The sequence below is a fragment of the Dendropsophus ebraccatus genome, chromosome 7, assembly GCF_027789765.1.
Source record: "Dendropsophus ebraccatus isolate aDenEbr1 chromosome 7, aDenEbr1.pat, whole genome shotgun sequence".
In the NCBI taxonomy this organism is placed as follows: Eukaryota; Metazoa; Chordata; class Amphibia; order Anura; family Hylidae; genus Dendropsophus; species Dendropsophus ebraccatus.
Genome location: NC_091460.1, coordinates 54,960,819 through 54,974,019, shown reverse-complemented (window position 1 = coordinate 54,974,019; position 13,201 = coordinate 54,960,819). Strand labels below are relative to the sequence as shown.

Sequence of the window (13,201 nt, the reverse complement as noted above, 5' to 3'; positions counted from 1 at the left end):
GTGAAGGCCCAGCACCCATGTTTCTTCAATGCAGGTATACTTTATTCCATACAGTTGGTATAAATCAAAATGTCAGACAGAATGTGTTTCGGCCCATTCACTGTGGATTGGCCAAAATACCTCCTGAAATTTTGATGTGTATTGATTGTATGGAATAAAATATACTGTACCTGCATTGAAGTAACGTGAGTGCCGAGCCTTCTCTCATTTCAATACATTCTAATGTCAGAACCTGATAATATACAGAGGTGAGTGGTGCTGCAGAAGTCCTGTAGTTTCTGGCAATATAGTTTGAAATTGAACCTCAGTTTAATGGAGTTTTCCAGGAAATATAAATATAAAAAAAAATAAGAAAGCATCCTTGGTGCTGCAAAATAAATAAAAAAAATATATATACTCACCCACCCTGTTATCCTACAGCTGTAAATCTGGCATTTAGTTTCTCCCTGTTCATGCAAAAACTTCCCAATCAGCCAACCACTGGCTGAGGTGTGTCACTGCTGCGGTCCTCTAATGGCTGGGCAGGCAGTTTCTGCACCAATGAAAGAAGTTTAGAGCATCGGGAACTGGATGTTGTCAGAATAAAATCTTGTGGGATCAAGGTTGGGGTGAGTATGTGTGTGTGTTTTTTTTTTTTATTTTGCAGCACCCGACGTCCTTTATAATGTGAGTAGAAAATGTGTGTAAATGTTTTCACACCTGCATTTTAAGGTTAACACCACTCCAGAGGGTAAAAATAGAGTTTGAGAAAGAACCCTTGAACTCTGTATAGGTAATACCTTATTGAGCTTGTCAGGGGTAGCAGCGACATGAAGCTCAAACAGTAATTCGGTAAGCATGCGTGTAAACTCTTCAGTCTCCTCTCCTGTACAGATCAATAGAGGGAATTTACTATAATAATTAAATGCTAATATATTTGTGAGACACAAATCACAATCAAAGAATAACACAAACCTATGAAAACTCATAGAACTCAATAGTTTTTGCAATGATTTTGCTAAAATTTGTGTAAACCCATGACTTGACTACATTATGTAAAAAAAAGCTTTAATATGGTTGATAGTCTATCCACAGGATGGTGCACCAACCAATCATCAGGTTGGCCGACAGTCAGCTGATCAGCTGTTTGGTAGCCGTGTAACACAGTGATTAGGGCGGGAAACAGCTGGCTCCATCTATTTTCTAGTGGTTGGGCCTGGTTACTGCAGCTTAGCTCCTGTTTACTTGAACTAGAGCTCAGCTACACTAACACTGCCCCAACACTCCACAGTAAGCAATTGTTGGCACCCCACTGTTTTTTTCTTTTGGCATTTCGCTTTGCCACCTTTCTTGCCATTCTCCAAATAAAGTGAGCAAAGAGAAAGTTGAAAACTTTGTCACTAAAATGTTACACATCATACACATCAAAGCTGGGATTGGGTTTGTCCATTTAGCTTCCTAACTTACCCTCATTTTTTTAATTTCAGGAATGTCAGGCTTTAATAATATAGTGATCTAGACCTCTGTACGAGTCATTTGCATATGCCTACCTTTAGTATCACTTTCTTCCTCGCTGTCGATATCCTTCTGTAGAAAAATATCCTTGATGGCAATAAGATCAACTTTTAAGGTTTCCAACGTTTCATCTCCCAGCGATGATAAATAAGCCTGGACCTGCCGTGATGTATAGCAAATAGTAGAGGCAAAAATATCACATGTAATATTGTGTAAGAGTATTGGTGTTCAGATAAGGTCACAAATCAGTAGAGCGATCACCCATGTATATTACCTTTGTCTCACTTTCATTGGAGAGTATTTCCAAAGCTTCTAGATGGGACAGGCCCTGGTATTCATCAAATAACAAGCCATAGTGTGCCGTCCTCTCGTCTGATACTTGCTCTGCTAGCCTCTGCTTCTCTTTTTCTTTGGCTTCCCTCAACATCTGCACAAAGTAAATTAATGTCTGTCATCTTCAATACATATTAATATCAGTGTCCCCAGTGTTTATTAAGGAAACTGTGGAAATGGCCAAGATAGCAATTGATTGTCTTTTTTAACCCATAGATGTGAATGGGGCAGCAGCAGATAGGCCCACAGAAATGGGAGTCCATTGATTTAGTACATACTAATTCTAGAAATCTTAGCTGTAACCAATAGGGGAGTCCTTTATTAGGGAGATACATAGGTTCTGCATAGGCATATGATAAAGCTCCATATGAGTGTGGACGGTCCCCTTTACAGCAATTACAGATGAAAGACAGTGAAGCATCACATGTTTTCGGAGACTCTTGTGTCATTACCTGAGACAAAGATGCCGTTTTCTGCATAAGAGTCTTAGTTTTCTTAAATCCTGGGTCACTTTCAGCCAAGACATTCATTGTCTTTTTTCCAATAAACTCCAAGGCGTCAAGGCCACCGCTCAATACGGACTTACCCTAGACAATTTGTAGAACATTATGGGAAATTAGACTCTACAAGTAATAAAAAATAATTAAAACAAGAAAGATTAAATAAGGGATCAAAGAACCATTCCATGTCAGGGATTTACTGTAAGTAACTGCAGTGCTATATATGGAACCAACTACAGGCTGCTAATACCCCGCATATACAGTGGGGAAGGTTTACTAAACTGGTTTAATCCTTAGAGAGTGTAAACCTATAATAGACAGTTTAAGAAGGTGAGAATGTGCCAGATTTATCAAAGTGGCTTAGCATATAAATAAAATTTTGGACATTTTTATCTAACTTTACACCACCCATTGAGAGGCTAAATTTGTGCTAGTAAAGGGGAAAAGTAGAACATTTTGTCACAAAATGAGCTTTGAAGTGCAGAGTATTATGCAGACAAGGAGTGCTGACTATACCAGCACTGCTAGAGGCATGCCTCTATACCAGCACATATACAGTAGGTTTCCAGCCGCAATGGAAACCTATTGACATCCGGTTATAGTGACACCAGCTGCCAGAGCTCTGCAAGGCCATTACATACTGTAATCATAATTTGACCGTGGCATGTAATGGGTTAAACTAGTAGTATAAAGGCGTTGGCCCAGCCAGACGTCCCTTAGTGACCACTGTAAAAACATGCATGGGTGGTCACTAAGGGGTTAAATAGGCACTACTGTTTCAGCAAACTTTCCCTAGATAAACAGTACAACAAAATGTAAGAAAGTTTGTAATTTATCTTATCAGCCAAAAATGATCACTCCCCCTATTTTTTTTTTATTACTTCCGACTTGCAGCTAGCTCAGGGATCAGATTACAAACAATACAAGTCTATGGATAGGAGAGGAGGAAGATGGGAGGGGGAGTGCCTGGGAACAAACAGGAGGAGGGGGGGGGGCACAGCTCATACATATGCTCATACATATGCTTAACCACAATGACAGCCAGTACTTGTAAGATAGTAACGCAGCAATATTACAATGTATAAATGACATATACAGCTAATTCAGAACACATGATCCTAATGTAATATCATCCATCACAAGGTCCAGGACATAACTTACTGTGTTCTGTACAGCATTAGATAAAGCTGAGAATACTCCGCGACTTGCTGTAGGGGAAGTGGGCTCTGCTAGGCTCTCAACATTTTCTGCTGATACTGTAAGTGAATAGAAAAAGAGCATAACCCACTATTAATACAACAATACAATAAGATGTATCTTCTTTAGCCCAATTATGGTATTATTGGCTACGAACAGATTTTTGTACATAGTAGTGGTATCATAGTATGCAATACGTATTTACCTTCTTCTCCAGCTTCAGGTGCTCCTATATCGCTACTTGACTCAGACTCTGAAGATCGGATTCTTAATGTGGCTCCTGCTTTCTCCTTCACTGCAGATATCCCATGTCCTGGTTCAACAGAGAACACATTGCTGGTTTAACAGATGCCTCTATTGCTTTTGTGCTACCAGAGGTTTTTTTTTTTGAAGACTGATCCAAAATCCAGACTTAGGCTATGTTCCCACACAGTAATTTTGCTCAGTATTTTGCAACCCAAACCAGGAGTGGATTGAAAACACAGAAAGGCTATGTTCACACACTGTTGAAATTAAGTGGATGGCCGTCATTAATTGGCAAATAATGTCTGTTGTTCTAAAATAACAGCAATTATTTGCAATTAAATGACGGCCAGCCACTCAATTTCAACAGTGTGGGAACATAGCCTTTCTGTGTTTTCAATCCACTCCTGGTTTGGGTTGCAAAATACTAAACAAAAATACTGAGTGGGAACATAGCCTCATAAAGTATACTGCTCCAAATTCTAGACTTATACAGTATACTAGAATTCAAAGAAGGAAAGAGTCCCCAACATCCATAATGGGGGAACAGGGATTGAACACATTGTATTTTTTAACCAATATAACCTTAGTATTCCTTAGAGATGAGCATCACTACATGGTTGCTTATCATATAAATCATAGTGCAATCTGGCCCAATATCATGTCTATAGTAAGCTTTGATCTTTATTAGGGTACCTTCACACGTACCGTATCTCTGTGGATTTTCTGGTGTGGATCTGCTGTGGATGGTGCAGATTTGATGCTGTGTTCATTCATTTAGTCAAATCTGCTGCGGATCCACACCAGAAAATCCATTGCGATACGGTACATGTGAAGCTACCCTTAGGCGTTACTATGTTGTTAGGAGTACTTACCCACAGTTGCACTGGCTGATGACAGAAGAGACTTGCCCCATGTTCCCCAGGTGCTCCAAGTGCTTTCCTTGCCGAAACTCTCTGGGTCCTTAAACATACACAGTACACTTTGCTGTACAGACTGTACTTTGCAGTGAAGTCAACAACCAGCATAACACACATCATAAAAACACATACAGTAATACATACTCCAAACCAGGACTGTATAAAACAACTAAAAAAAACAGCAAAAACTGCTCCTATACATGTTAAAAGGTCAGAGGGAACAACAAATTTTTTTTTTTTTTTTTTTAATAAAGTCTTTTTTATAGAAAATTTTTGAAACAGTTTTTTCCAATACAAACAAAACCCTGAGAGGGGATACCCAGTTGACCTTCCCTACAAATTCTGCTACTGAGGAAGGAGTCTCAACAAGCCAATGTTTGGCAATGATTTTTCATGCCATGAATAAAATACAAGCCACTGCAGTGTGTTCCACAACGTCTAGAGCTAAATCTTCTACGTACCCTAATATGAAAACCAGTGGGGATTGCTGTAATTCTACAGAATAGGCCTTGCGTCACCCCTCTCCAATAGCGAAATAGTTTGGGACAATGCCAAAACATGTGTAAGAGACCCCCCTCATGAAAGTGACATCTTGGACACATTGATGTATCCCAAATATTTATAGAATTGAGTGTGAGGTAATGTGAATTGGTTTTGTAACTAATCAAGACGCTTCAGCTGTCTACCATCATACAACTGCATGATTTTCCTAAGTCTCGCATCTCTCCAGGTAGAGAACCCCTCCAAAAAATGTAGTTCCCCAAGCCATGGGCTATCCCAAATGAAAGTGTAGGGTGTGTATCCCGTAATACCATAGAGATCTCTAAGTTTCCACCACACCTTATGAAGAAGCAACAAAGTCGGAATCTGTGGAGTGAGTAATAACATTCTTTTGGCCTCTAACAATTATAAAGTCTGACTGATGCCCGATAAGGGCCTTATTCTGATCTCCTACTTCAGAAACATTCCAGCCCCGCAGGTGTTACAACTGTGCCGCCAAGAAGTATATGGCCGCTTTCGGGATTGCTAAGCCCCGTCATCTTTTGCCCTCTATAATGATTCTAGCCTGATACGCGGGTGTTAAGATCCCCACTACCGATAATGGTAGTTTACGCCAAACGGCAAGTTTCTGCTGAAATTTGGAGATTAAAAGGTACTAAATTCAGTTGCTGGAAAACAATGTTTAAAGCATCAAAAGATTTTAAAAAACCTAATGGGCTTGTTCGAATAACCCCTAAAAGGAGTGAAACAGCGATTTTAGGGTTCTCACTTATCGAGCCCCTGAGATTCCCCTCCATTGGGGGACGAGACCAGGGCTCAACTGTTTGTCAGTAGTATACAAATAGGGTTTCCTTTCCCTTACTTCTCTGGCCAGTCACAGCACATACTCCTCTCTGCTATGCCATGCACTGAATGGCTGGCACTGTACTGGGCTGATAATTTACACAGTACACTACTATAGAAGGCATGTGGAGGTAGGGGTTACTAATGATGATCTAGCTAGAGACACAGCCTATCAAACAGGCAGTGGATAGCAGACTGCAGAGAAAGGAGACACCCGGAGGCACAGACTTAGCTGCCAAAACAACTCCATCCTGATCTTAATTCACAGTAATTGCTGCCACTACAAAAGCCTTCAGACAAGAGGACTAAGCTTTAGTGTAGGTATACATACTAGATGTTTCTGCTCTTCCTCTTCAGCCTTGGAGTCAGATGCTGCTTCTAAGTTCACAGTGTCGCAGCACTCCTCTGGGTTCGGTCGGGGGGACTCCTCTGGAGATACTTTCTCCTCGGTGTTCTGGTCAGGTTCAGTCCCTGGGATGTTGGGTATTTCTGTATTTTCAGGTTTGTCTTCTGTCACAGACGCCTCATTGCTCCTGAGTACAAGGTTTGCAATTTTCTCTAGCTCAGTCTCAGTGGTCTCCTCATCTGCTTTAACCCCTTCACTTGACATTTTAACTGCTTTGAAGAGAAGAAGAACTAATGTAAGATTATAGAAATACTTTTGGGCTCCATAGAGCAACAGTGGGTGCCTATGAGTCTCAATAGGGAACAGGGAATAGTTAGCAAACACATGGTGAGCATAGCCGATGCCCTCCACCATCAATACATGACATATACAATTCATTACTGCACATTTAGAAGAATTATAAGCATAAGTATTAGGGCCCTATTACACCAACAGATTATCTGACAGATTTTTTTGAGCCAAAGCCAGGAACAGACAGTAAACAGAGAACAGGTAATAAAGGCAAGATTAAAGGGGTACTCCGACAGGGGCTATTTTGGGATCTGGCCGGGGAGGAGGTGGCTGAGGGAAATGACGTCCACTCACCTCCCCGGTTCCTGCGGCTGGTCTCCGGTGTCGGGCGACTTCCTGGTGTCTGATGGGGGCTCGAGATGTGACGTCTCAAGTCTGTCAGCCAGTCAGTGACAGGTGGGATCTGAGTGGACTTGAAACGGATCCCGCCTCTGTCACTGACTGGCTGAGCGGACTTGAGACGTCACGTCTCGAGCCCGCGTCAGACACCAGGAAGCGGGCGGGCATCGGGGACCGGAGCGTTGTTATACAGGACCCGCCGCTGGGATCGGGGAGGTGAGTGGACGTCGTTTCCCTCAGCCACCTCCTCCCCGGCCAGATCCCAAAATAGCCCCCCTGCCGGAGTACCCCTTTAAGATTTATCCTCTTTTCAAATCCATTCCTGGCTTTGGCTTAAAAAAAATCTGTCAGATAATGATGGTGTAATAGGGCCCTAAGGCAGGGATGGGAAACCTTCAACTCTCCAGCTGTTGCAAAACTACAATTCCCATCATGCCTGGACAGCCAAAGCTAAAGCTTTGGCAGCCCAGGCATGGTGGGAATTGTTGTTGTGCAGTCCCCACAAGAGTACCTTCACACACAATATTTGCTGTAAAAACTTGTCAGCAGCAAATCTACACTGAATAATATGAAACCTACATGCACTGGTAAACAAATCCTATGGGTTTGCTTTCAGAGTTGCTACAACAATGGGGTTGAATGCAGATTTCGATGTCCACATTGAAGTACCTTGGTAAATCTGTGAACAATCTGTAACAGAAATTTAGATACTGTACAATGACTTTATAACTCCACACCGGTGGTCAATTTCAACATGTCCGTCACTGATGCAGAGCCCAGAACCCCCTTACTGATGCCACTCAATGGAATAATAATAATAATACTTTTATTTATTATTTGTATCGCGCTTACTGATACCGCAGCACTTTACACAGTTTGTTAAATTTTTTGGTCCCTGTCCCCATAAGGGCTCACAATATTAGGTTAGTTGACCTAACTGCGTGTTTTGGGTGTGGGAGGAAACCCACGCAAACACAGAGAACATACAAACCCTTTGCAGATGTTGCCCTTAGTGGAATTTGAACCCAGGAAACCAGCGCTGCAAGGCTACAGTGCTAACCACTGAGAAAGTTGGTATATAAAGAAAAAAATATAGATAATATAACTTTAGTAAAGCAATGTATTAACAAAATCAATCAAACAAAAAACCTTTACTTTCTGGAGTACGCCTTTAAGGTATTAGCTCACTCCATCCAGGTGGAGTTATGAACTTTGTTATCCTCATGATGCATCGCCCTATGGTGAGGAAGTACTTGCTGTATCCTGTGGTTACCGCAATAAACAGACCTGGTTGACTGAACAATCATACAGCCTGACACCCATAAAAGAGGCAAATATAGTCACAAAGAATCAAGAAAAACCTTACATTTACTGTACAATGCACACACACTCCAGGCAGGAGAACCTTTGCTGTTGGTTTCTGTGATCAGCAAGTCACCTGCTTCTGCAAACAGGACAGTCGCAGCGCTGTTTACCATGTTAACACATTGCTGGGCACGCACTGAACCGTACAAAGTTTTTAAGAGGAAACAATGTTTGTATTTTATAGATAAAGGGGGCACATGTGAGTATATTTAGATACATTAAAAAGTATTCACCGCCCTAACTTGTCTTCTTTTATGACCGCATTGTAATCACTTATATATTGGTAACACTGATTAACATACGATTCTATATTGTATATACAGATGTAGCAGAGCTGAATGTGTTTCTAAGCTATTTCATTTGCACTTCAGTGTAGTCCTATCTAAAACCAAAATGTTGTGTCAAGTAACAAACTGGGCTCTGCTACATCTATAGGTATATATACTTAGAGATCTAATTATAAGTTTGTAGGCAATTTTATTGCACATTTATGTAATAAAGTCTTCAGTTACTGCTTATATCTATGACGTCCGCTGCTGGTACTGTTACACTTTGGCCGTATAAAACTTTCCGCAACTTCGAAAACTTTTATATCTCCAAATCCGTAACACTTTTAATCATTCTAACCAAAACCCTGTATATTTGTGATGACCAGAGAAGCGCAAGCCTTCAGTCACCTACCTCTCAGGAGCCAGATGTGTGATCACAAGCAGCTACACACTGCCACGCTGTATGCTCTCCACTTAACCCTTCCCATGCTGGATACAATCAGCTAAGATCTGGAGCCAGGGCTGAGCTTTGCCTTCACACCTCAGGATTTGTTTAACGCTCTTATAGCATGTACCACGTCTATCCTCTATGTTATCAGAAGAGTTAATTAACCGTATTGTAAAACTTCTCAATATTGTTCAGTTGTGATAGGGTTAACAACAGAGATCTCCACCCTTGAGTCTACAATTGTGACTGATAAAGTTATTGAAAAAAAAAGAAAGAAGGAAAATTCTGGACACATTTCCAGACACTAGAGGAATATCTGTCTGCAAAAACCTGTCTACAGCTGTGGGCAATCCCTCGGCCATGCTGGTTTTAGATATGCTAGGGTATAGCAGGACATGCAGTTATTTGTAGTTCCTTCATAGAGAACTGGATATTGTAACAGGAGTGACCACTTGAAGGCAGACAGCTCTCTCTATAGTGCAGTCATTTGTAAACAATGGCTTTCCTGCTTTTGCAAAACTACAACTCCCAACATGCAGTGACAATAGCAAATACCGAACTATGTGTTAGTGGGAGACTGCCATATAATATTGCCTGCTAACTGCTGCCATAGCAAATTATAGTACAATGCATGAGGCTGGATTTTTAAGAAATGCAATGAAATCAATATGTAGTTGATTTTTTTAAAATATGAATCTGCAGTTCAATGTTATAATGCCCTCCATTAAAATCAATGGGAAATTGTCCGTCAGTGCATACCTTGTATAAAATAACGGCCGTACTTGATTATGACCATTCAAAAGGCAATGTTCACACACAGTATTTCTGTCAGTTTTTTTTTTTTTTTTAACCAAAACCAGGAGTGATTTATAAACACAGAAGCTGTGCAAATCTTTCCATTATAATTTAGCCCTGTCAGTTCCACTCCTGGTTTTGGTTGAAAAAAGACTGACAGAAATACAAAGCTATATAATGAACATGCTTATTATTTACCACCTAAATTTGGCTTTTCCCCCCTGTCTGATGACACATAAAAATATGGCGATGCAAGACAAATAAAATAAAATAAATTTTTAAGTTATAAAACTATAAATGTGTATAAATTTCCATTATTGTAATAAGTGACACTATAAAGTCCTATATATTAGAAATAGACCTGTATATGAACTCACTGAGCATTGTACGGTTGGCAGCTGTACTGTGCTGCATGGACTGGGGTGCCCTCAGATAGGAGATAACTACTACAGGAACACTTTAATATTTTGTATGGGTACTATTTAAAAATACAACAAAAAAAAGCCTTTATAGATCAATGGTAAAATACAATTGTTATGGCTCTTGGGGGGTTGGGGGATAAAAAATGAAAATGCCATTGCCAAAATGACTGCTATAGGAAGGACTGAGTAAAATCAAGTGCATCAATTATTTAATGTTATGAATTAATATTTGTTTATTCTCTACTAATGATATTTATATCATAAAATAGGATCCATGTGATGCTGGACTTTGTGTTACTGTGATATTACTAGCAAATAGACGAGCATATTGTTTCATATTACTTGTGATGACCTTTACCCTGAGCTAGGGATTTCCCTCTAGTGCCTACACTGAGGCTCCAACAAGGCGCCGCTCTCTATCTGCTCTGTGCGAGGATAGTTCCTGGTATTTTTCTAATGAAATAGCGCCACCTCGCGGTAACTTTCGTGTATTGCTGGTATATCCGCTTTATTAAATTACAAGTTGGGCGACTCCTGCAATACATCACAATTCACCGAGAAGCCCGATCTGAGTGCGTTTTATCTGCTTCACCCCAGCCATGAGCTATAGAGCAGAGAGGTATGCTAAAGTATACAGTCCGGGGTCCTAATGCCTCTGTCCTGATACTACTCTATGTATATAGACACAGTGTGACGTGTGCCCAGTGCTGCACCGGTCGCTATATATATATATAAGTGAGTGCATTGTACTAGTAGCAGCTGCTGTGGGAATAACGGGGACTCCTTACCGCTCAGCTCTTCCTCCTTGCAGGGATGTGCTGCACTCACTCCTCCCTACTGCCACGTACACTCATTCACCCAGGACTCAGTCACTCCAATGCCCTGACAGTGTGCTCCAGCACAGCTCAGCTTCCTACTGTCTAGCTAAGGGGAATGTCCCTTCTCTTTCTTCTGCTCTATATTTACTTGTATTTTAGCTATTATTGTAAACAGATATTAGTTTATATTTATTTTATCCTTTGCAGCAGTTTCCCAAGTCTTGCTTTCCGGCTGTTGTAAAACTCCTACTTCCATCATAACTTTAAAGCTTTTTGATTTTCTTCTGAGCAATGTTCCTCAACCTGTTGCAGGCTTTCTGGACAGGATGATGGGCAGTGTAGTTATGCAACAGGTGGAGAGTCACAGGTAACAGGTAGAGAGTCACAGGTTGGGGAACAAAGAAGTCAGGTTTTAGTTTGTCACACATGGAGGGAGGCAATGGCTGCATCCACAATTAGAATGGAGTTGTTCTTGTTAGTACTCCAAGTCCAGGCAAAGCTGTAGTGAGGTGTCTGCATTGCACATTGGTTATACCTCTATAGTGAATTGTTGAGATTGGAGTTATTGGAGTTAAGTTCTGCCTTTAAAGGGGTACTCCAATTAATTTTTTTTTATTTAACTGGTTTCAGAAAGTACCTTCCTGCCCCAGTTCTGGGACCACCAAAAATCTGTTTTGTGTGTGTTTTGGGTCACCTCCTGTGTCGGATTATCATTGTGCTAAGCACTGCAATTCCCAGAATGCATTGCTTTTCCTCAGCGGTTCATCATAGCTGCAGCCATTGTTCTATACAGCAAACTCTGTCTCCAAATGGCAAGTCTACAAAAGCTGCTATATTCCCTGTCTGCTCCTCTGCTTGTGGCATTTTTCAGCATGCCGTTAACATTTCTCATTCTTCCCTAAATGTTCCAATAAATATATGTATATAGGGTATATGAGTTCTAGTTTAGTTATAACAGGGTGAAGAAGGTGGCAGGGAGTTCTTTCCCAACTCAGCACTCAGTCTGATTACAGGAGACAGGCTCATTATAGTATATGGGGTCCACCTCCTGGTAGTAAAGTGCACTACAATGTGCTTCACCCTGGTACTATAACATCTAAAAAATGAATTGGCAATAATGCTGTATTATGTCTCTATTTATAGCTGCCTGCACGCACAGCTATTAAACAGTATAAGGTAGTGCTGAAATCCATCATCCATCCACATGTACCAGGTCTGCTACTGAAAGGTTTTTCTGCTATTCTGCTGCTCAGTGGAGCCTGCATTCTCTGCTGCCACCAGGTAACACATAGAGATAAACACTAGGAACATGGTCATGTAAAAACCTTCACCCTGGCAGCACCCATCCAGCAGGGGGAAGAGTGCGCTACTAAATGCTATATTTCTGCTATTGTTTCTGAGGTCCAGCAAAGTCTGCTAGTAAGGTCCCCTGAGGAAACTCCTAAGAGTCCAGTGAAAGATGCCATACAGTGCCAGCTATCACCCATGGGCCATTATGTCATCCGTTAAGCATATGCATTACTATGCGGACAGCATTGTGTGGAATGGAGTAGCTTACTATGCTATTTGATACCCTTTGTGCAGTGGGCTCATGACCAGAGTCCACTCGGACTGCTGGGATATTTCCAGAGTACACGCTAAATACAAAGAAAAAAAAAAGTGTGAACTGGGGCTTACAGAATTGTTCCAGCGACAGACTGTACTGTATATAAAGGCCCTATTTTATGGAACGATTATCGGCTATTATGGTCCCTTTACACAGAGTGATAATTTGAGCAATTGAACGATTAACAATTTCGCAGTAACAAAGTTTTTTATAACGATCAGTGTTTAGATCATTTGAAAAAATCGTTATTATGACCATTTTAAGATCGCTTAAGCCCATCTCACACATACTGTAGGGTGAATCATTGAAAGACTGTTTAGACAAAGGGATCTGCAAATTTTCTGCGAACGACCAACGACGATTTTAGAACATGTTAAAAGATCAGGATGAACGATTTATAGCTTGTCGCTT

General features: G+C 40.9%; 2 protein-coding genes across 3 annotated transcripts in view; one reads left to right on the top strand and one right to left on the bottom strand.

Annotated features, from left to right (window-relative positions):
• Positions 1-11,224, bottom strand: part of FAM114A1 (family with sequence similarity 114 member A1) — a 27,143-nt gene extending 15,919 nt beyond the window's left edge. Inside the window, exons 1-9 of one of the 2 annotated variants that reach the window (XM_069977521.1) lie at positions 11,155-11,224; positions 6,363-6,649; positions 4,643-4,730; positions 3,730-3,837; positions 3,489-3,583; positions 2,280-2,414; positions 1,769-1,921; positions 1,530-1,653; positions 780-865 (exon numbers count right to left, since the gene is read on the bottom strand). In XM_069977521.1, coding sequence (XP_069833622.1) covers positions 780-865; positions 1,530-1,653; positions 1,769-1,921; positions 2,280-2,414; positions 3,489-3,583; positions 3,730-3,837; positions 4,643-4,730; positions 6,363-6,641 — 1,068 coding nt within the window. In that variant the 5' untranslated portion in view covers positions 6,642-6,649; positions 11,155-11,224. Of the gene's footprint in view, positions 1-779; positions 866-1,529; positions 1,654-1,768; positions 1,922-2,279; positions 2,415-3,488; positions 3,584-3,729; positions 3,838-4,642; positions 4,731-6,362; positions 6,650-9,113; positions 9,193-11,154 lie in introns of those variants that run through there. The other variant, XM_069977522.1, reaches the window with a different exon arrangement.
• Positions 10,906-13,201, top strand: part of LOC138797411 (toll-like receptor 1) — a 24,754-nt gene continuing 22,458 nt past the window's right edge. Inside the window, exon 1 of the mRNA XM_069977517.1 lies at positions 10,906-10,985. The gene's annotated coding sequence lies outside the window, so the exon portion shown is untranslated. The remainder of the gene's footprint in view (positions 10,986-13,201) is intronic.